Source organism: Ostrea edulis, chromosome 5 (genome assembly GCF_947568905.1).
Source record: "Ostrea edulis chromosome 5, xbOstEdul1.1, whole genome shotgun sequence".
NCBI classification, from domain to species: Eukaryota; Metazoa; Mollusca; class Bivalvia; order Ostreida; family Ostreidae; genus Ostrea; species Ostrea edulis.
The window spans coordinates 33,721,867-33,747,515 of NC_079168.1; the positions used below are offsets into that span (position 1 = coordinate 33,721,867).

Below are 25,649 nucleotides of genomic sequence, written 5' to 3' on the forward strand. Positions count from 1 at the left end.
TTATCCTGATCTACACACTCTAGTAGGTAGAGGTATAGTCCTGATTTACAAACTCTAGTAGATATCGGTATTATCCTGATCTACACACTCTAGTAGATATAGGTATAGTCCTGATCTACACACTCTAGTAGATATAGGTATAGTCCCGATTTACAAACTCTAGTAGATATAGGTATAGTCCCGATCTACACACTCTAGTAGGTATAGGTATAGTCCCGATCTACACACTCTAGTAGATATAGGTATAGTCCTGATTTACAAACTCTAGTAGATATAGGTATAGTCCCGATCTAAAGACTCTAGTAGATATAGGTATAGTCCCGATCTAAACACTCTAGTAGATATAGGTATAGTCCCGATCTACACACTCTAGTAGGTATAGGTATAGTCCCGATCTAAAGACTCTAGTAGATATAGGTATAGTCCCGATCTACACACTCTAGTAGATATAGGTATTATCCTGATCTACACACTCTAGTAGGTATAGGTATTATCCTGATCTACACACTCTAGTAGATATAGGTATAGTCCCGATCTAAACACTCTAGTAGATATAGGTATAGTCCCGATCTACACACTCTAGTAGATATCGGTATTATCCTGATCTACACACTCTAGTAGATATAGGTATAGTCCCGATCTACACACTCTAGTAGATATAGGTATAGTCCCGATCTACACACTCTAGTAGATATAGGTATAGTCCCGATCTACACACTCTAGTAGGTATAGTTATAGTCCTGATCTACACACTCTAGTAGATATAGGTATAATCCCGATCTACACACTCTAGTAGATATAGGTATAGTCCCGATCTACACACTCTAGTAGATATAGGTATAGTCCCGATCTACACACTCTAGTAGGTATAGGTATAGTCCCGATCTAAAGACTTTAGTAGATATAGGTATAGTCCTGATCTACACACTCTAGTAGGTATAGGTATAGTCCCGATATACACACTCTAGTAGATATAGGTATAGTCCCGATCTACACACTCTAGTAGGTATAGTTATAGTCCTGATCTACACACTCTAGTAGATATCGGTATTATCCTGATCTACACACTCTAGTAGATATAGGTATAGTCCCGATCTACACACTCTAGTAGATATAGGTATTGTCCCGATCTACACACTCTAGTAGATATAGGTATTGTCCCGATATATACACTCTTGTCAGGGGCGGATCCAGGAATTATGGTTAGAGGGGGCGCAACTTTATTAGGCTGTGGGCTTGGATTTTACAGATTTTATAGGGCTTGAAATATGTCTCCTACTATTTTCTGTCATTTTTAATGAGGTGAAATTAATAAAAATGACGCAAAATTTAAGGGTTTTTGAAAAAAATGTAAGTTCTCCCCATAAAAGTAATTCAATATATCAAAAGATTTTGACATTTATTTCTCCGAGAGTGGAAGAAATCATTGCTTTTTTTAATCGTTTACATTTTTCTAAACAAGAGACCACAATTTACCTTAAATTTGAAGATTTTAGGGGGGGGGGGTGCACTCAATCACGGATCCTAAAAATTTTTAATGGCCTGGCCTTGAGAATAGTATTATATATTGTATAACCAAATTAACCAGGTATGAATTTATGAAGCTACCGACTTGCACAGCATGCCAAGTTCACATAAAACAGACAAGGGCGATAAATGTAGATATGCTTTTTGTTGTTGTTGATGATGGGTTTGCTCTCACGCACTTTAACTAAAATTTAAATCTAAAATATTATGAAATGTAGTTCTGGATAAATTTATCATCAAATAAATAGCCTAATATTTTGCAATGCTAATATTAAATATCAAGCGTAAACAAAGTAGATGGATAGAAAAAAACCCCAACCCATTATATAAATAAAAGTAACTCACTTTTAATAAATAAATGATTACTAGTAAATTTTTATAAAAAAAATAAATCTACATGTCTAAATATATTGGACTTACATTTGTATATATATATATGCGTGCATACATGCGTATGACATGATGTAGTGCAATATTCGGAAACATGCGATACAATGCAAATGCGCGTCCGACTAATCTTTTTTCTTCGGATTAAGTAAAAAATAAATGAATAAATAAGATAAATGAATATTCTATAGGATTTACAACGATATACACCAAGTACAGTTTTAACAGAAACGACCTTGACAGCATGATACGAAACCGTGGATTAACCGTACGTGGTAGCTTTAGAACAATAATCGACCAATCATTTTACGAGCTTGTTTACTTCTCGAGAAATGTTATAGCTTGTAATAGACTGTGTATTACCTATAGTTTTTAATTGATTATAAGGTTACTGTGAACTTTTTATTCATCGGAATACGATATTATGGAACTTAAGTACATACTGAAGTGATTGTCATGGATGAATTAAAGAAACAACGGAATCGATATGGTTTTTTCATTGGATTCACTACTCATCCGACAGCCTAAACAATACGGCAAGGGTTCAAGGCTAAGTTCTTCTAAATGTGAACAAACAACGTTGGATTTACGATAAATTCTTTTGTGATTAATTAGAGTACATGTGATTTTGTGATTTGAAAATGTGATTTTATACAGTTTTTCCCTATTTATTTATTTTTTTTTTTTTACCGGAAATTCCTTTTCATTCGGTATGAATGAACGTTTACAGATCATACAGTCAATGTTTGTTTATGACCAGCCTGGGGATTTTTATAGTTTGCTACGCACCGCGACAAGAGTCTCGTTTGGATATACATTTTTTTAGACCCATTGTTGTTTGGTCCACACTTGTTTATTGACATATTTGATATAAGTGAGGTATTTGCAGAGAAAAAGGCTGTCAAAATATAACAATTCGCCTAATAATATTCATTTTCCTCTGTCACTCTCAGCACTCATGTGACATTATTTTTGAAATGAGCTAAAATTTAATATGGTAAAACTTCAGCAAACAGCATGTTTTTTGATGTTGGTCACTCTGGGTGTGTGTGTGGAGGGGGCAAGATATGCAAGACCCATGGACAAGAAAACTACCAAATACCCCAACCCAAATGGGAAAGGTAAGTTTGTCCTATCTGTTGAATGCAGAGGTGGAATTCATTATAATTTCAATCATCCTGTAGTTTTTATGAAAGCCCAGAAACCACAATTATGATTTTCTCCCTCCCACATGCTCTATACCTCCCACATACAGAATGGTGTCCATGGAAGGCTATGAGCATTTGATCAGAGTTTCTGCATCCCCAGTAAATTTATGCATTGATTGAATTTTTGAAAAGTAAATTAGTTTGCTGACCAGTGTCAATTATGTCGTTGTCTGACAGTTACAAATTCTAATATTCAATGAATCCAATTTATAAAGTGTTAGTGGATAGCACCACTGCATTCATATGCCTGAGTGTCTTTTGTGAATTTTAAATAGTTTATGTGTTGGAGCTTATAAACAATGAACCTTTTCAACTTTCACTATAATGCATTGTATTGCTCACTGTGTGACAGAACCATGTGTAATGGTATTAGCATTTGTGAATTACATAGATATATAGGAATGTAGGGAAATTTGCTTTCACACAATTTTTGTGTGTGCAAATACTCATATTAACATTTATCAAAAGTAATTCAAAGGTAGGTCTATTGAATTATTTAAATCTTCCATAGAAATGATATCTGTTATTGTAGTAAATAGATCTACATTAGATAAAATTCTGATGAAACAGAAAACCCTAGAGATCTCTAGAGCCCCCCCCCCCCCTTCCCCGTAATTTTGATTATTACAAGTGTATAAAATGTTCCACAGCATTGATTATTGAAGACAGTACAAATAAGAATCAAACTAACAAATTTCCATCTATCTATAACAACTTGTTTTATTCAATATCTTGAGTAGAAGATATAATTCTATTTATGCTCCCCCATTGCTGTTCTTAATTTCAGAACTGTTAAATCATGGTTTATATTATGTATAAAATCGGGATCTGTTGAATATCTTGATTGGTCAAGGTATTATTTTTTTTCATTGATATGTTTGAAATAAACAAATTTGACAAATAATTCAAGTAAATATGAATTAATAATTTAATACCCATAATTTTTGAGTTCTTTATTATACTAGATAGTGATTTATATTACGGAAATCAAAGAGCAGTGAAGAGAGACCATTTTTCTCCAATAAAATGAATGAAATGGTTTATAGATGGATGAAAATTTGTTGGTTCGATTACCATTATTGACAATCAATGGAAGTGAAACAGTTTACACACTTGTAAATTTTATAAAAAATCCCCAGTGTTCTCTATGGTTCTCTCTGTTTGGGAGGACCCATCGAGGAATAGAAGTGAAATATATGTACATTGTTGTCAGTAAATCATTCTACTAGCCCTGTATTTAATAATATTCCTTTAAAAGGTATAATGAAAGAAAGATTATGATTGATATACACACATTGTGTCTGTGTGTTAAAAAGACTTTCATAATGGTATACACAGATTAAGAAGATCTCACGTAAACCAGTGCCCATTTAATCTTAATAAGGACTCAGTCCTAAGGACTCAGTCCTTAGTACTTTCATTTTATACTATCTAATCTTAATAAGGACTCAGGTACTTACTAATTTCATTTTATACTATTTCTTAATTCATTTAGAAAGTATGTATTTCATGTACTGGTTGCAGGGTGGTACAAATGAACACACCCTATACAATGTGATATACAACCCCCCCCCCCCCCCCCTTCCCCCAAATATTAGATTCTCTTCAGAACTCGAAGTATAAACCTTGAGGGCTTTAGACACTTTGATGACAACCTAAAACCAATGGTGTATCTTATTTATGTAAAGGCTATCATTCAGAAAGTGTCATTTGGTTATATTAGGCAAAAATAGGTTGTTTTATGTTTCTGCTAACATTCCAGCCAATTTGGGTGTATTACCTGTCATAATGTCAGGAAATATGTTTTTTTCAAACTTTATCTTAAAGAGTACACAAAAAAATGTTTCAAGTATATTGCTATACTAAACATGAGGGGCTCATTGTTTGCTATTAATGCAAGTGTTGAATTAATGATGAAGCCAATCAGAGATCTGAAGATCAAGAAATAGGCATCTTCTATTATTCTTTGATATAAAATAATTGTAAGTGTCAACTCAAATAAAAAAAGTTTCTTTATTGATCTTTTAAACAAATTTGTGGGGTAGAGGATATAATTTAGGGTTGGTTCATTTTTTTTTTTTTTTTTTACAGAAACACAAGAATTTTTATATTGGGCCTTATTTGATGTGAGATGAATAGACCAGTGGTCAAGATTATGTAATCATTTTTGTGAAGTGGACCCTGTTAGCACAATGTCTTGTAACTCAGTCCACCTTTAAAATGGACACTTGTGAGTTGAATCATCCACAAAGGAGAGATGACATTTTGCTGGGCTATGAATCATCTTCTTTGTTTATGTGGAGCTCTCCAACCCTGATGTCAGAAATGTAGTGCTAGCTCATTGTGAAATTGACAAAGCCAGCTGGAGAGGGAAGGGTCATTGTTCATTCAATAGTACCTCAGGTCCTTGTACTCATAATTGATCTTACAGTTGCTTTATGTTTATGGTAAATGTAGAAAACAACACCAGTTTCTTATCAGTGTATTTCATTGCTCTACTCATGAACTTTTTCATGGATAACATGTATGTCATGACTCGCGTCCACCAGCCCACATGTTCGCTAGTCATGACTGGTGTCCACCAGTCCACATGTTCGCTAGTCATGACTGGTGTCCACCAGCCCACATGTTCGCTAGTCATGACTCATGTCCACCAGCCCACATGTTCACTAGTCATGACTCGTGTCCACCAGCCCACATGTTCGCTAGTCATGACTCGTGTCCACTAGCCCACATGTTCGCTAGTCATGACTCGTGTCCACTAGCCCACATGTTCGCTAGTCATGACTGGTGTCCACCAGCCCACATATTCGCTATACTCATGACTTGTGTCCACCAGCCCACATGTTCGCTGGTTATGACTTGTGTCCACCAGTCCACACCTTCGCAAGCACTACATGAATGTTAACATAATACATGAAACTTGTTTATTTTATATTACTTTAAACACATGTAAAGTGCACAAGTTCAAATTCCTCCCCCCCCCCCCCCCCCCATATCTTCAAGTCTCTCAGGGACTTAAAGTCTGAATTTTTAGCCAGTCGATCTGATTGAGAAATGTCCATGCTTGGCTAGTCAGGTTAATTGACCAAATAGAAAGTATTTCATTGGAATGTTCACTTACAACTTTGTATGCTTTCTGAAATTGTTAAAAAGCTGTAAAGTAATTTCATATTTTGTCACCAACATTCTTATACATCATGAAATGAACATGGATTCCGAATGCAATTTTTGTGAAACATATGAAAAGTACTGGAAGAATGAGTGTGTTTATATGTGCATGTGTTACATCTAGTTCAATTGTCAACGTGTGTCGTAAATTGATTTGTATCGTAGATGCCATTGATAGTGCATAAGTACGCAGGCTACATTCCATGTGGGTATTTCTGTAATGTGTAGAAGATGCATGTGGTGAATCCATCTGTCTGTGTACAGGCCTTGACAAAAGCTCTACAGAGATACTATGGATGTTTATACGAGACACAGAAGATTTTTATAACCTGAGGGTACATGTCTTGTGTTAGTTCAAGGTCGTCTCTGGATTCGGACAAGGTCAGTGTATCAGATTGGTCCTGATGAGGGCTCATTTAAGACTCAGAGGTCATAAGACACTTAATCGGGTCACAGGAAAAGCAGATTTGCTCTGTATCTTTGTAACGAAGAAAGCTTGGATTCTTTGACTAAAGTTCCAATAACAGTGTGTCGCTTGATCGAGCATGTAAATTTTACTCACTGATTGACTTTGATAAAAGTGAATTTTGATGCCTATACAATGCATTAATTCAATGTGATCAGTCACTGAGAACAAAAGTAAAACCTATTTCATTGAAATCTATAGAAACCTCGCCAAAAATTTGCGCAAGTGATCAAGTGAAGTGACTCACTGTTGTTAGAACGATAGGACTTGCCCATAAAGAAGATATTGTCTAGGGCTTGAGGGTGTGTCAGACTGGAGACCAAGGATATTGAAAAAGGTCAAGGTTATACTGAAGAACAAAGTAAAAAAAAAAAAAGGTGGGATCGTTTGTGAAAGTAATTCATTGCCATGAAACAGTATTTTCAGCATATTAAGAATAAATTTCTCAGCAAGCCAAAACGCAGCATTATTTTCAGGGTTGAAATGATGCTCCCCCTACTTCACGATACGATACGTACAGCAATACTTATGCCATGGTTCAATATTTCCTACTATACGATACATATAGCAATACTTATGCCACGGTTCAATATTTCCTGCTTCACGATATGATACGTATAGCAATACTTAATTATGCCATGGTTCAATATTTCCTACTATACGATACATATAGCAATACTTATGCCACGGTTCAATATTTCCTGCTTCACGATATGATACGTATAGCAATACTTATGCCACAGTTCAATATTTCCTGCTTCACGATATGATACATATAGCAATACTTATGCCACAGTTCAGTATTTCCTGCTATACAATACATATAGCAATACTTATGCCACGGTTCAATATTTCCTGCTTCATGATATGATACATATAGCAATACTTACGCCACGGTTGTTAGCTTTGAGTCTGACAAAAACAATTATTTATAATGAACTAATCTGTGTGAACTACACAGCCAACAGGCATGTTACCGTTCAGTGGTTTGGAAACGGTTTACTTTTGAAATTGTGACAGACTCAAGGCTAACAACAGTCTGACCATTATCAGGTGCCATATTGCCCCTCGTGCATGTAAAAATAATAAGTACTAGCTGTCAAGCCCAATGTATTTTACCAAACCCGATTTTTTAAAATGGGTCAAACTGGAGATCGAGGCTATGAATCAAACTTTGAATCAAGCGTTTACATTGAACAATATTGATAATTCGGTGAATTGTTTCAGCCCTATTCAGCATAATTTAAAGTATTTCTTAGCATTCTCGTAATTCAGGGTTTTATCCAGCTCTTAGCTTTTACTACCCATTTCATACTGAATATGAATTTTTAAGAATCAGGGATTAGCTCACAAGGATAAAGGTCATGGGGCAACCCTTCTGAGACTACAATATCTCTAAACACCCTGGGGATCTGGGTTAGAATAGCTAGGTCCTCCCCTTGCTTGTCATAAGAGGCGACTAAATGGGGTGCACCATGGTCCTTTGGACGAGACTGCAAAAACTGAGGCCCTGTTTCACAGCAGGTGTGGCACGATAAAGATACTTTCCTTCTTAAAGGCCATAAGCGCCGAGCAAAGGCGTAAATTTTGCAGCCATTCACCGGCAATGGTGACGTCTCCATGTGAGTGAAAAATTCTTGAGTGATATGTTAAACAATATATAACTAACCATCATTTCATAGTGTGTGTTTTTAGGATCAAATTAAGAAAATTTTGAAAGTAATTATATATTTTGTAAATTCAATATTAAATAAATCATAATTGATACACAAACAAGCAATGGAATTGCAATGATGACATGCTATGTCATATGCTGGCAGCTGCTATAGGTCTGCACTGTACATATTTCCCCTTGCTGCTATAGGTCTGCACTGCAATTTTTCCTTATAAAACGGACAAAAACTAGAAGAAAATTCTATTGTAAGAGAAGTATTAAAAATCACAATAAAATATATGGGGGCTTTTAATTTTTGTAAATGGAAAATACTGAGAGTGGGTGTCTAATTTGGATATATGACTGCTTATGAGGAAGAATAAAGTAATTATATATGAATACTTAAATGACATTGAGATCAAAATACAGTGAATATTTCTAGATTAAAATTCTGTTTTGAAAATATTCTAATATCGACAGACATGAACAAGTGTGTCCTATCAGAAATATGAAAATAGTTCCACTGTTGGACTACCAAATGATGACATGTTTGTTGTATTTTACAAGGCAGATGTCATTGTATGTATGCGTGTTTGCATACATGTGTCAACACAGTATTTTTATGTGCTTTTACCACAGCTGCTAACTATGTTGTACAAATGTGGACTTAGCAGATTAAGAATTGTTCAACATACAATATAGCATATCTGTGGAAGAAAAGGAGGATTTAATCTGGAATTTCTGTTAGAAAGCAAACTCAACACAGAACTTCTAACATCTAAGTTCCAAAAAATGAATTCTTAGACAGATATCCGAGGCATTTTTTTTCATGCGTTATTGAGTCGGGATTGATGTATAGTACCATGATATATTGTATTTGCCCGATTTATTGCCACTCCTTCTATGATATAAGCAAAACAAGTTAATTAAAATATCGCCAACTTTTCAGTATGTGTTCAGCTATACTTGAATTCCTAGGATCGAGTTAATTTTGTCATAGCCTATAGTGGTTAATGGTTAATTGCAAGCACGAAGCCTAGGATCATTTGAGCTCTAAGTAAATATGAACTGATTTTTATACTGGGAAATGGCGATCTGCCCCTGCTTCAAGAATACTGATCTCTTCTTTTATTGTGAATTTCGCTTTTTAAATTCTTGGAATGGTGTGAGCTATATCGGTAATATTAGTAATACTATTTCTAACGCTTTCAGTTGTACTATTGATACTTGGATTTCGTGGGTGAAAAAAACAACAACAAAGAAACTTGTTGAGGTGCATGTAGAATGTGTCAATATGTTGACTTCAGAGTACTGACGGAACACGTGGATTTTATATCTATTTAAAGAAACACCAGGTGATAATACCTGATTAGTTTTCAGTTACTTACGGTAATTGTGTTACAAGAAACAGAATATAAGATACTTCTTATAGCCTTTCTGTAGTAACATATTTCAATGATATATGAAAAATACGTTTTACTAAAGAATATAATGCCATTATATTATTTCATGGAAATTAAGTCTTGCGAATAATAAGTGAATTAAAACTGGATGTAATTGTTTCCAATGTGTACATATGTGAGTGATAATAAAACAGGCTGAAAATGAGTGCAGACTCTTTTGAAATTGCAAAATAGTTTAAGTTTTTTAGGACATGTGGCGTTTCTCAATAATATACAATTTTTTGTGACATTTCAGGTACAATGCACTTGGATTCTGTGTTGTTCCTATACATTAAAAAAAACAAAACAAAAAAAACAAAACCTTGGGATTATATAATCATTAAGTCTGTTTTAAAGTTAGGATGTTTTAATAGTTCCTTATTATTGCAAGTAAAAATTTAATGTCAACTCTTTTGTATTACAGAAGGTTGTTTATTACATACCCATCAATAATCCGTGTTCGAATGCTGTCACAGCTAGATCACGGAGTGTGATCCGACTGGATGATCATGTCTCTGAAACTGATGATGTCACAATATATTAACAGACTTTTTTTGTGGAAAATGATCGACTGACGTGTCACAAACAAAACTGTATACACAAAAAATAATTTCCCTGAATGTTTGTCTCTTTGATAATTTGGAATACATTCATAAATATCATATAAATGTGTGTTTAAAAATTCATAAGGGGGTATTTGATAAATTTATCATTACTCTACAGCAACTTGATCCAAAGAGTTGGATTACATCTCATTGACAGGCGTGGATCATCAGATCTGAAACGGTCAACTCATGTTATCAGACCGATCAAGTTAACATATAGTAATAATATGTATATATATACATATGAATGTGCACATTATGATGTCATTATAGCCAATTTTAAATCTTTGGATCAATCAGAGATTAAACTTGCATTACTAATTAACTTGCATTAAACAGGCCAATACCATACAATTTAACCCTATTTTGTAAATTATGGAAGAACTCTGGGTATCAAGGAAACAAAAAAAAGTTTTAGAAATAAATGGCAGAAATTCGTATACAACCTTAAATGCCAGTAATAAGAACATTGGAAGTTTAAAGAAGAGGCATCAATATTTGTTTATTGTTACAGTACATGTATGTGATTAAATGCTAAGTACTTATACATGTAATTGTGCATATAATTTTCACTGCAGATGCTGATAAGTTGGGTGAGGGTGCTAGACATGCATGGCTATCATTTACATCATACTGTCAAACTCTCTCATCCTTTAAATATTGAATTTTATTTTTTATCAATTTAGGTAGATTGTTTGAATAAAATAAAGTAACCTTGGTTTGAGAGATTTTAAGGCCATCCTTAAAAGATTGTTATTATAATGCAGCATATAATTTTATTATCAAAGAGGTGCAGGAAGATAATTTTTTGTAGTCAGCCAAAATTACGATTGCAGTATGTATTTTATTGGTTAAAGCATTTGTTTCATGACCAAAAAGGTCGTGGATTCTTGTTAGTTCCTAGGTGTCATCAAACCTAATATGTAAAATAAGTAGTGTTGACTGCTTCAACAATTTTATTTTATGCTCCTCCGATGTAGTAGTGAGAGTCTCAGGTCTTTCGGATGAGACCTTAAAAATGGAGGTCCAATATTACAGCAGGCATTGACACACTAAAGAACTCTCACTGCCATAACTCCGAGTGCCATATTTAATAGGTCTGAATTTGTGGCACTTCACCTACAGTCCTGATGTCTCAATAGAGTGAAAAATTCTCAACGTAAGTGACGTAAAACACATGAACAAGAAACTTTAAAAGCGATTTAGTATTATATGTCGGGGATAAATTGGTCACATAAACTACAGGAAATCAACAATCTGTAAGATTAATTAGAACACATCAAAGAAAAATTTATTTGTTGGGTTTATGTATAATATTCCTTAAATGACATTAAACCTATAGTTGTTTTCTTGACTGCTCCATCAACACATTTTTATACACTATCATAATGCAAGTATTTGAAAACTGAGAGATTCAATACTTCAACTCTTCTGAGGGACTTCATTGTAAATGCACTAATAGTGCACACAATATATAGCTCTACTAGATGTACATGCATATAATTATTAAATACCATAGCAATAGTCCATAATGTTTGAAATTTTGTCACGTTAACTTTGATGATTTAATATATGAGTATAATGTAAATTGTAATATTACATTCTTAATGATTTAATATATATGAGTAATGTAAATTGTAATATTACATTCTTAATGATTTAATATATATGAGTAATGTAAATTGTAATATTACATTCTTAATGATTTAATATATATGAGTAATGTAAATTGTAATATTACATTCTTAATGATTTAATATATGAGTAATGTAAATTGTAATATTACATTCTTAATGATTTAATATATATGAGTAATGTAAATTGTAATATTACATTCTTAATGATTTAATATATGAGTAATGTAAATTGTAATATTACATTCTTAATGATTTAATATATATGAGTAATGTAAATTGTAATATTACATTCTTAATGATTTAATATATATGAGTAATGTAAATTGTAATATTACATTCTTAATGATTTAATATATATGAGTAATGTAAATTGTAATATTACATTCTTAATGATTTAATATATATGAGTAATGTAAATTGTAATATTACATTCTTAATGATTTAATATATGAGTAATGTAAATTGTAATATTACATTCTTAATGATTTAATATATATGAGTAATGTAAATTGTAATATTACATTCTTAATGATTTAATATATGAGTAATGTAAATTGTAATATTACATTCTTAATGATTTAATATATATGAGTAATGTAAATTGTAATATTACATTCTTAATGATTTAATATATATGAGTAATGTAAATTGTAATATTACATTCTTAATGATTTAATATATATGAGTAATGTAAATTGTAATATTACATTCTTAATGATTTAATATATATGAGTAATGTAAATTGTAATATTACATTCTTAATGATTTAATATATGAGTAATGTAAATTGTAATATTACATTCTTAATGATTTAATATATATGAGTAATGTAAATTGTAATATTACATTCTTAATGATTTAATATATGAGTAATGTAAATTGTAATATTACATTCTTAATGATTTAATATATATGAGTAATGTAAATTGTAATATTACATTCTTAATGATTTAATATATGAGTAATGTAAATTGTAATATTACATTCTTAATGATTTAATATATGAGTAATGTAAATTGTAATATTACATTCTTAATGATTTAATATATATGAGTAATGTAAATTGTAATATTACATTCTTAATGATTTAATATATATGAGTAATGTAAATTGTAATATTACATTCTTAATGATTTAATATATGAGTAATGTAAATTGTAATATTACATTCTTAATGATTTAATATATATGAGTAATGTAAATTGTAATATTACATTCTTAATGATTTAATATATGAGTAATGTAAATTGTAATATTACATTCTTAATGATTTAATATATATGAGTAATGTAAATTGTAATATTACATTCTTAATGATTTAATATATATGAGTAATGTAAATTGTAATATTACATTCTTAATGATTTAATATATATGAGTAATGTAAATTGTAATATTACATTCTTAATGATTTAATATATATGAGTAATGTAAATTGTAATATTACATTCTTAATGATTTAATATATGAGTAATGTAAATTGTAATATTACATTCTTAATGATTTAATATATATGAGTAATGTAAATTGTAATATTACATTCTTAATGATTTAATATATGAGTAATGTAAATTGTAATATTACATTCTTAATGATTTAATATATATGAGTAATGTAAATTGTAATATTACATTCTTAATGATTTAATATATGAGTAATGTAAATTGTAATATTACATTCTTAATGATTTAATATATGAGTAATGTAAATTGTAATATTACATTCTTAATGATTTAATATATATGAGTAATGTAAATTGTAATATTACATTCTTAATGATTTAATATATGAGTATAATGTAAATTGTAATATTACATTCTTAATGATTTAATATATGAGTAATGTAAATTGTAATATTACATTCTTAATGATTTAATATATGAGTAATGTAAATTGTAATATTACATTCTTAATGATTTAATATATGAGTATAATGTAAATTGTAATATTACATTCTTAATGATTTAATATATATGAGTAATGTAAATTGTAATATTACATTCTTAATGATTTAATATATGAGTAATGTAAATTGTAATATTACATTCTTAATGATTTAATATATGAGTAATGTAAATTGTAATATTACATTCTTAATGATTTAATATATGAGTAATGTAAATTGTAATATTACATTCTTAATGATTTAATATATGAGTAATGTAAATTGTAATATTACATTCTTAATGATTTAATATATATGAGTAATGTAAATTGTAATATTACATTCTTAATGATTTAATATATATGAGTAATGTAAATTGTAATATTACATTCTTAATGATTTAATATATGAGTATAATGTAAATTGTAATATGTATTATATTCTTGCATAAAAGACAGCTTAGATTCCTGTCAGAACTCTTTTTTTAATGATCAGTTTTATTTATCAAGAAAGTTAAGGATACATGGTTTTGATTTTGAATTTTGTTTTTTGAGTTCTTACATGAACATATATTACTACCTCTATTATAATTTATCACCCTTTCTGGTCTGAGATAAATGATCAATCTATTTTAATTAGTATATTATATAGATGAAATGTTAATACGTAGAACTTTGAAGCACTGCAAGCATTAAGAATTTTATGAAAAATTGCAAAACCTGAAGCAGATAAAAGTTTGTACAGCATTAATAATCACTACAATAGGAGAGATACTGGTTTCATTGTTTATATTACATCTAAAGTTGACTCTCAGCCCTCTGATTGCAGTATTTATGTTTCTATATATATGGAGACTGGAATTCCAGCTGGTTATTTGTCTAAAGTGAAGTATATTGATTTTCAATACTTTTCAAGGTCTTCTAAATGCACTCAGAATAAAAACAACTCATCTTGCACAACCAGACAAGCTATACTCTTAAATGGACCTCTTGCATTCTGAATTATTTTAATATTATTTTTTTCTGTGTCTCAAAATGGATTTTCTTTCTTTTGTATCTAAATGATCATCTCCCTCTTTTTGTGGTCTTTTCCTTTGGATAAAAAGTGCATTAATGATGGGCTGGGCATCAATGATTAAAATTACTTTCGACTCAATCAGGGGAGATAAGTGAGGCTGAGTTTTTTTTTTTTTTTTTATAAAATTGCAATTGTACAACATTTCTCTTTGATTTAAACAATATCTGGGTATTTTGGAAGGTTGGACTGTATAAATTTGGCTTTGATATTTAAAAAAAAAATTCTTTGGAATTTTTATGCATATTGTGGTGGAGAGGATGAGTCGTAGTTATGAAATATTTTGATTGATTGAAGGAGAGATGTTTTTGTGGGGATTTAAGTTTCTAGACATAAAGGGGGAAAAAATCGGTGGACGAGTCAAAAAGTGTGTCAGCGTGCAAATAGAAAAAAAACATCTCATGCTTCCCAATGCAAAACAAGCGTGAATTGATTTTTTCTGTTGTGCTTAGCTACTCGACTGAATTTATTTCTGTTAGGTGACCTTAACCCAAACCATTTCACAAAGGATCTGGCATTTAAATTTAGATAATGCAAAGATAATATTTCATCAGAACATGGGAGTTGTTTACAATGAGCAGGGCTTATAGATCACACAAAAATATGGCTGTTTTTTTTTTCATTCATAAGGGTGCAACATTCCAGTTGAAATTTATATTTTTGAGAAAAAGGGATATATTATATGAAGGTAACATGTACATGAAATTAACACACCAAATTATCATTAATGAAAACTGTTGGTGTGTGTGCAAATTAAAAATTTTGCTTTTTTTTTTTGATAAGAAAAAATCAAACTTATATGCAGTACTGCAGAATTTAAACACATGATCTAGAGATTCATTGGAAGCCTATAAACTCCTGAAACCAGTGAGGTCACCAGATAAAAGGAATAAAGAGGAATAAAGATGGACATGCAATGAATATATTTCTGATTTTATTTTTTCATTTGTAGCGTACTAATCTGGGATAGTTTGTTAATCCTTCTAATATTTGACTTGGATTTCTCGAAAAAATCATGAGCTTAAGTTTGAGTTTTCTTTAATTTGAGCAGTCAAAATTTGAGTAAAATCTCTGACTTAATTGTCTGGTCTCTCATGTGATAGGTTAGTTGCGATTTAAATATTGATCCTGATCGAGGAAGAATCCGATTTAAATAAACGGGGGTAAAATGCTGATTTTGCATCCTAATTTATTTTAGATTTGAGAACTTCAATTTGATGTTAAAACGAGATTATGTGCAATGTCGGAAATCTTTTAACAGTCCAAATCAAGAGGCTTCTAAAAAAAAATTCTATATAAATAAAATGAACATTAAAATGCTAGTTACATGTATTTGTTTCCATAAACATATCAAACTGGATGGCCTGGTGGTTTGCACTGGGTACTTAAAATGATTCAAACCCAATAGGAATCAGTAGCATTCTTTATCATGATTAACTCCTGTTCCAGTAGGAATCAGGAACAGTAACTCCTGTTCCAGTAGGAATCGGGAACAGTAACTCCTGTTCCAGTAGGAATCAGTAACAGTAACGCTTGTTCCAGTAGGAATCAGTAACAGTAACTCCTGTATCAGTAGGAATCAGTAACAGTAACTCCTGTATCAGTAGGAATCAGTAACAGTAACTCCTGTATCAGTAGGAATCAGTAACAGTAACGCTTGTTCCAGTAGGAATCAGTAACAGTAACTCCTGTTCCAGTAGGAATCAGTAACAGTAACTCCTGTTCCAGTAGGAATCGGGAACAGTAACTCCTGTATCAGTAGGAATCAGTAACAGTAACGCTTGTTCCAGTAGGAATCAGTAACAGTAACTCCAGTTCCAGTAGGAATCAGTAACAGTAACTCCTGTATCAGTAGGAATCAGTAACAGTAACTCCTGTATCAGTAGGAATCAGTAACAGTAACACTTGTTCCAGTAGGAATCAGTAACAGTAACTCCTGTTCCAGTAGGAATCGGGAACAGTAACTCCTGTTTCAGTAGGAATCAGTAACAGTAACGCTTGTTCCAGTAGGAATCAGTAACAGTAACTCCAGTTCCAGTAGGAATCAGTAACAGTAACTCCTGTATCAGTAGGAATCAGTAACAGTAACTCCCGTTCCAGTAGGAATCAGTAACAGTAACTCCTGTTCCAGTAGGAATCAGTAACAGTAACTCCTGTATCAGTAGGAATCAGTAACAGTAACTCCCGTTCCAGTAGGAATCAGTAACAGTAACTCCTGTATCAGTAGGAATCAGTAACATTAACTCTTGTTCCAGTAGGAATCAGTAATAGTAATTAACTCCTGTTCCAGTAGGAATCGGTTACGGTAGCGCATGTTCCAGTAATCAGTAACTTTCTTTATATTGATTAATTCCTGTTACTCCTTAGCTGTAATGGCATCAATCATTCTGTGAATTAAGGTTGATGGTAAAAAGTATCCCCCCCCCCCTAATAAATTTCGGTTTTTTTATACAAATTATGTATAATTTAAACTTTTTAAAATTGGGTGAAAATTTAATGTAAAATGAGTAAACCATTGGTTTCTTGTTAAATTGATGAACGAGAGGTCATTGTAGCAGGGTATCTGATGAACGACACCCAGGGATTGGAATCTTTAACCACAAATATTTTGGGTGTTCACGGGTTGTATCTGTTTGAGGAGTGGTTATGTAAACAAAGGCTATTTGGATGTAAATTTAAGAGACTTTATGTTAATAGGACGTAATAATTTGCAGCTAAAATACCAGTTATAGATCTTAGAAACAAAAAAACCAACCCAAAACCCATAAAAATTTTGATTGACAGTGATCAATTCTGTAAAATTTTAAATTGAACATATATGTATATAATATTCTGAATTGAATATAAGAAGTCATCAACTCATCATGTAATTCACTTTACATCAGATAATTTTGCATGTTGGAAAAATTGGTTTTCTTGGTTGATGATGAAAATTCACCTACACTAAAAGCACAAAAGTTTTTGTTTAATCATAATATCTATAAATCACAATTGCACCAAAGTTTGGGAAGAATTTAGCATGAACAATTAAAACTACTTTTTAAAAAGATTAATAATCCTGACGCCATTGTGAATTACATACCTCATGGCATCTGTACAATATTTCATGTGAATTACATATCCCATGATGTACAATATTTCATGTGAATTACATACCCCATGATGTACAATATTTCATGTGAATTACATACCCCATGGTGTACAATATTTCATGTGAATTACATACCCCATGATGTACAGTATTTCATGTGAATTACATACCTCATGATGTACAATATTTCATGTGAATTACATACCCCATGGTGTACAATATTTCATGTGAATTACATACCTCATGATGTACAATATTTCATGTGAATTACATACCTCATAATGTACAATATTTCATGCGAATTACATACCGGCCATGATGTACAATATTTCATGTAAATTACATACCCCATGATGTACAATATTTCATGTGAATTACATACCTCATGATAAACAGTATTTCATGTGAATTACATACCCCATGATGTACAATATTTCATGAATAATAAAGTAGATTGGTAGAAGCATTGAAAACAATTCAAATGAAAAATTACAGAAAATTGTGGTAAAATTGTTTGTAAATAATGAAAGAATATACCATGCAATGTATCAACTAAAACCACAGAACATTTACCAAAGGTGTTAGTAATTTTTAATGAATAAATTTGCTGTTTCAGGTGGTACACTATGTGCAGACACATAGAGAATGGCATGAAATCATGCAACAGAAAGGTGTATCATTTTTATTATAAACTTTAACAATTAAAATTAAGAATGCTAAATAATGTAATTTGAAGAATTTGTTTTGTATATATTACAATATCTTTAAACTCAAGAATAGACAAAGAAACTATTTCACAAATTCATGAAAAACATGGAAAAACATAATTAAGTGTAACTCAATATGAATGTTTTTTTTTCTCATTTTTATAAAGATACATTAAGAATTTTGTTGGAACTTAAGTTGTCAAATAGCCTTCCTGTCTTATTGAGGAACACTTGTATAATGCTTTTTTAAATCTGGTTTAATGAAATACCCTCAAAGTCTAGGGTAGCTGCTTACAAATGGACTGTTTCTCTAAACAAACCCAGCGTAATCAGGCATGATGACTTATTCCATGCAGCTTTAAATTAGGAAGATCAATAAGAATGACTTTGTGTTTTGAATGTGAAAAATATGTTTTCAAGGTCATAGTACAAGACCACACTGTGTATTAAATATCAGTCAGTGTGAATTTTTTTAACAGAGATTTTAAAACAATGCACGGAGATTACTTTGTTTGATATTTAAAAAAAAACATTAACCCAAAACACGGGATTTTTTGTTTCAATTTTTTGTACTGAGAAAATTCAGCAGATTTGAGATTGATTTTTATAAAACTCTTAAATAAAACTCATTTGATTTCTTATAAAGTAATATTGAATTACCGCCCAGTTTGAACTGGCTATACCTCAGTTGAGAAATAAAACAATGTTATGATAGAGTAATTACATTTCTGGCCCTGAACATTTCTGATATATTAAGACAAAGTTGCACTATAAACAATTTATACATTGATACTTATTGTTTAAGTGTGTAGACAAGATACTATTAGAAATGATGATTGCCATGTATGTAAAATTTACATACTGGATCTAAAACATGGGATGAAACTTAAGTTTTGACACATATTGATTAATTCAAGTATTGTTTGGGATGAATAATTTCTTCCTCCTTTGTCTGGATATTAGGTTTGTAAATAATTACAAAACTAGAAATTCACCATTCATTCAGTTCAAATGGCAAAGAACAAGTAGTGAGAGGATCAATATTTTGAAAAACTACCAGATGTGAAACATATGTATTTGTAAATCTCTGAGAAAAAAAAGTCTTCTGAGGCAAATTGTGAAAATAAATAGTGATTGAATAGATTGCTGGATAATGCGAAGAACAATGAGAACTGCACGTAGAATCGGCAGCCATTACAATGTGACCGCCCACACATGCTCAGTAGTGGTGTATCTTCCACCAGTCTTTAGCACTGTTCTGTCAGGGCACAGCGGCATTTTCAGTATTAATTGATACAACTTCTCTAAATCAATAGTCTTTGTTGCCCCTAGACAAAAGCGAAAGTGGAAATCCTACCAGAGAAGCTCCATTAAGTCAGATCATCCATTGTATTAAGATTTTGTAGAAAAGTGAAAGTAATCAATGATTTAAATATCAGGTTCCAAGATTTGTTTGCATTTATTAACAGATATATTTAAGAAATAAATTTCATTTTTGAAAATACATGAGTGCCTGCACTGTGTTACTTTGAACCAGCATGCTTCATTAAGAGTGTTAGCTTTCATGAAAAGTGTTGCTGTTCATACCCTCATGTATTTTCAAAAATGAAATTTATTTTTTATATTCACATTTTACTTTCGTTTCTGAATCTTTCCAAATGTTAAAATAATTGGACTGCATTCCTCAGGTTTCATACGCATATTATTCACATTCATGAGGAAATGGCTATCATTTCAATTGGTATAATATATTATAAATATATATCTGTGTGTACACTTAATGTCTAGCTCTTTATATCCATTAATCATAAATCTTTGCCCATATCAGGCATTTTCAAGCATGGTCTCTATTGGTTTACACAGTCCCTTTTCATGTGGACCCATGCAATAACCATAGTAAGTGACATTGATCTCTGACCCTGCAGTATAGAGGGAGGTTTGTATTGGTGCTGAAAGCATGAAGACCAGGGCAGTATAACCTTGACATGATTTTTGAATCTGGGTTTTCATATATCACTGAAAGAGATTTTTGCAGGTGTTTAGTCGTTAGTGGAGTCCAATTAATAAAATGCTGAAGGAAATTGTAAATTGATTTAGTATACAGCTGCAGGTATTTAGTGTAACTAACAGGATAAACCAGTATTAGTAACATCTTTAGGAACAGATCGGGTGTTTTAGATGTTACACAAATATCAAACCAAATGTACAGATCGAGACATGTAATGAATTATACAGTACCTGGCCATATTAGTGAGTCATTTCATTTTTTCACTATATATTTCATTGAAAAGTGCATTTTGAAACAACTTATTGCTGCGTTAAATGTAGGTTATTTGTATATAGATATAATATAGAAAAATACAGAATTGTTTGTAGTTTCTTCACATGATTTCAAAATAATTCTATCCTTGGGTGCTGCCGTGAAATCACATGCCAAATGCAAAATTGAAATTTACGGCACAAATTTGTAAAGAAATTATAGTACTTTGAAGTTAAAAAATTTCCTTGATGATTTCATAAATATTCTCATGAATGATCATGATATCACAGTTTCCTTAGCATCATTGGAAACGAAAATTTGAACAATATATTGCATAATAATTAAGTGAAAAAATTATAACCTAACACAATAAGTTTTATAGAAATTATTTTTTCAATGAAATATATAGTGAAAATATCAAACAATGACTCACTTATGGCCAGGTAGTGTACATGCATTTAGAAAGTTGCTCCCATCACTGTGGGTGTTGTTATATACTTCGATCAAATGGAGGGTGTTGACTTGAGCGATTGGTCGAGGGTGTTTGAGTGATTGGTTTGTTTTGTTAAATGTTTTGGGGAGGGGGATATATCGGAAATAACAGATCTTCGTCCCACTTTGTGTTTTGTTAAATGTTTTGGGGAGGGGGATATATCGGAAATAATGGATCTTCGTCCCTCTTTGTGTTTTGTTAAATGTTTTGGGGAGGGGGATATATCGGAAATAACAGATCTTCGTCCCTCTTTGTGTTTTGTTAAATGTTTTGGGGAGGGGGATATATTGGAATTATACGGATCTTCGTCCCACTTTGTGTTTTGTTAAATGTTTTGGGGAGGGGGATATATTGGAATTAACGAATCTTCGTCCCTCTTTGTGTTTTGTTAAATGTTTTGGGGAGGGGGATATATATCAGAATTAACAGATCTTCGTCCCACTTTGTGTTTTGTTAAATGTTTTGGGGAGGGGGATATATCAGAATTAACAGATTTTCATCCCACTTTGTGTCACAACAAGATGTAGTTAATAGTGTCAATGTCCTAGAACCAAGGTCAGTTTGTTTAGCTATAGGTCAAGGACAAGAAGCAGGTTGAATGTGCTCTTCAGAGGGTATGATAGTCCTAAAACAGCTCCTGAGTATATGTTATGAGGTCATTGGATGGTCTGCACGCTCCATTGAGCAGAAAACTGTCTGCGGTATTAGTACATAAACATGCTTTGAATCCCAAGCAAATTTTGAATGATAATTCCACTCTCTTTCTGTATAAGGATCGATGTTGTACTGTTAAATCTAATCCTCAGATCCATCTCCATGTTTTTTATGAATTGAAGTTCCACTTAACCTGTTGCACTTTTAGGGGTCATTAAACTTTGAAAAATACATCGATATAGAAAAGATTAAATGAGAATCAGTACAAACATCAAATCATTAAAGGACAATTAGATTTATCTTGATGAGATGCAGAGACATTCACAAGCTTTTTTGTCAATGTCTACATTAACATTTTTTTGTGCAAGGTAAAAGGAGAAATTAAATCTTGATAATGCATTCATAACATTTCGAGTTCACATCTATTCTGCTTGAGAATGCAAGGCAAGTTCTTGCACCCCTCACATTTACATGCTAACTTGTCCATGAACAATGAATAAAATTCCATGCACAGTTTAAGTATAGTATATATGTACTCAGTCACCAGAAGTGTATTTTGGTGAATGGAATGGATCTGAGGTAATGTGGGGTTACAATCTGATTAACTGCAATGCGATCACACAAGGAACCCAAAACCAAGTGAATAAACATATTTTTAGTTTGTTGTTGAAAATTTAAAGCAATCAATATTCATGTGTTTTGGTGCAAGATGTATGTGTTTTTCAAGGTGACATTCATTCTTGTATGTTCTATGTCAAGTTGTCCTTGGTGGTATTACTATGAACACACAGTTCATGACTATAGATATATATGATAATTTCCAACACTATATATACTTACAGTTTTTCAAAAAAGCTAATTTTTTAAGGGGGAGATTTCAATTTGTAAATGATTGTATCATACTATGTTTGTGTCAAAGAATTTTTTAAACACATCCAGACATCAAGTGTTTTTGTTGAAACATTTTATTAAAGTACTTGTATGTACACTAAACATTAATTTTCATTGAAGACTGCATGCATTCTCCTTGTTTTTCCATCTGTCGGAGAGTTCACTGCTCTGTATTACAATAAATTATTCAATTAGAATAAAGTCCACTTAGTACAGTGTTCCTAGGAGGATTTTTGAATTTATTTATTTTATTGACTGCCAAAGTTGGGCATCGATGTCATTTTTCTTTGTAACGATGAACAAAGATATGAGACTACGTCTCTTTGCTGCCCCGCATTGTCTACAATATAGGGCAACTATTTTCATTTGATATAGTTATTGTGTGGAAGCTGAGACACTAAAAGTGTCAATTTTATGGGTATAGAAAGACTTAGCTATATATGCTAAAAGTAGACTACCCTAGACCTTGTTTATATGCAGTGTGTTAGTGAGCACATTCACCAATACAAGTATATATTTATATTACAAATCGCATTTTCCCATGAACCAACCAATTTCAGCATGCGACACAATCTGTTCATATTGACTATGAACGGATTATGAACTAGTTTAAAGCACGCGACTGAGAGAGCGTAATGATTTGAAAAAATATAACATGTGTTACAAAGATCTCGCAAGTCACACCTCGGATTAAGATTGTGAACTTACATGGATTATCATACCAATCTTGCGGTCTCCTACCTCCAAAATACGATGCACTGTGTAATGTTGATAAAAGGCAGGGTGAGACAAAGTGTGACGTCATGTCTATGCATGTGTTGATGTATGTCACAATAACTACTGTGACAGAGGCTAGGAGTTCGTTTTATGTAACAAAATAGAAGCAATGTAAAGAAACGGTGTTTTAGTAAATGAATATAAATATAAGAAATGAACAGCACTTTAGAGCTGTTCATGGTCGATATAAACGGATTTGAATTTGAGGCAAATTCTCTGTGAATCGCTAGCGTGATTTACAGAATTTGCCTCAAATCCAAATCCGTTCATATGGACCATGAGCAGCTCTAAAGTACTGCATGTTCATTTCTTAAATATTCAGTTTGCTGCATTTTCAACATGCAATCATATCTGCTAATAATCTCTCACAAGAATTAGTTTCAAAATTATTTCCTCTCTTATATGAATTGGGTGGATTAATTGATGTATTTCGAATTATGAGTTTAGAAATTGACACAATTCCTGTCATACTAACATGTAAATACGGAACTTTTGGGATGTGCCGGAACGACCAATTACATTTGACTTTTATACACCACAGTCACGTGATAATAACCAATTGTAGGGCAAAGTTGACATCTATACAAATGGTGTTTCGCTAGCCGACGGTCCGTAAAGAGCTATGCACAGTCCTACGATGAAGATCCAAGTCACTACTGGTGCTTAGTACCTAGTTGTAAATTAGATGGAAGGGAAAATGTGCAATTTAGACGCGTATCATTGGATGCAAGGCATGAAGTTTTACCGATATCCTAAGGATATTCCCTAGATTTATCTCCCTCGCCAAACCACATAATTCAATCAAACGCATTTTCCTATAAAAATGGTTGCAGTGATTCCTTTCTTTCAAAGATCGCATTTAAATGCAGGAATTTGATAGCAATTGAAATATTCCATGCTTGTTTATTTACTGTTATTGTAATCCGGAAGTGACATGCCCTACAAATTACGTTCAACGCGCGATAAAAGTCAAAGTGGATCCATATCTCGAAAGTCCCGTATTAGGAAATGCCCACCAAAATTATGGAGTAGAGTGTGCATGTAGACCGCGATATGAAATTATCATATGCCTGCCAATATGATGTAAAGCAGAATTACATGTAGACTGTGATCTGAAATGATAGAAAATGTACGTAATCAGTACAAACATGTTATGTTATGTTGCTTTTACCTGTCCCTCTCGTGACTTAGTAAAGGGTTAAAGTGCTCCAATCTTAAATTTGTTGTTTCCACGTCAGGTATTTTTATGATAGTTTCTTCTTTTATCATGTTTTTGTTTAAAAGACTAATCTATCAATTGATACGAGACATTTATCCTTGGCCCCCATGAAAATTCGGGTTTTCCTGCACTGACAACTTCTGACATGTGCGTCGCATGAATTTGACACAGTGTAAAGTTGTGCACTCCACAACTGTTGTTGGTATAGGAGCTAGGGTTTCCTGACAGTTGAAAAATGCTGATTTAATGACAAGTAATACTTTATAATGGAATTGATGCTAAAACAATGATCAAATTGAAAATAAGTTATTCCAAATTTATAGCAAAAACTTTCATTGATGCGCTGAGTAACTCATCCCATAATCATCATCTGAAAATTATTCCGAGTCTATGATAATGTGTTATACTGGTATCTTAATTTCATCTTTAAGAAATGGGCTTCTATTGGCTGATAAATATAGACAATGGCTCTTCAGTGCGAAAGCAATTCAAAGTTTTTGA

The 25,649-nt window shown here is 31.9% G+C and overlaps 1 protein-coding gene and 1 long non-coding RNA gene across 5 annotated transcripts in view; one reads left to right on the top strand and one right to left on the bottom strand.

The window, feature by feature from the left end:
• The first annotated feature begins 2,197 nt into the window (after positions 1-2,197).
• LOC125652933 (insulin-like peptide receptor) overlaps positions 2,198-25,649 on the top strand; it is an 80,860-nt gene continuing 57,408 nt past the window's right edge. For all 4 annotated transcript variants that reach the window (XM_056165846.1, XM_056165848.1, XM_056165847.1 and 1 more), the window contains exon 1: positions 2,198-3,035. In XM_056165846.1, the coding sequence (XP_056021821.1) occupies positions 2,909-3,035 (127 nt within the window). In that variant the 5' untranslated portion in view covers positions 2,198-2,908. The remainder of the gene's footprint in view (positions 3,036-25,649) is intronic.
• LOC130054862 (uncharacterized) lies at positions 6,808-11,729 on the bottom strand. Its single transcript, XR_008803201.1, has 2 exons — positions 9,495-11,729; positions 6,808-9,373 (listed from the first exon to the last, which is right to left on the bottom strand). It is a non-coding gene; the product is annotated as an uncharacterized LOC130054862 (long non-coding RNA).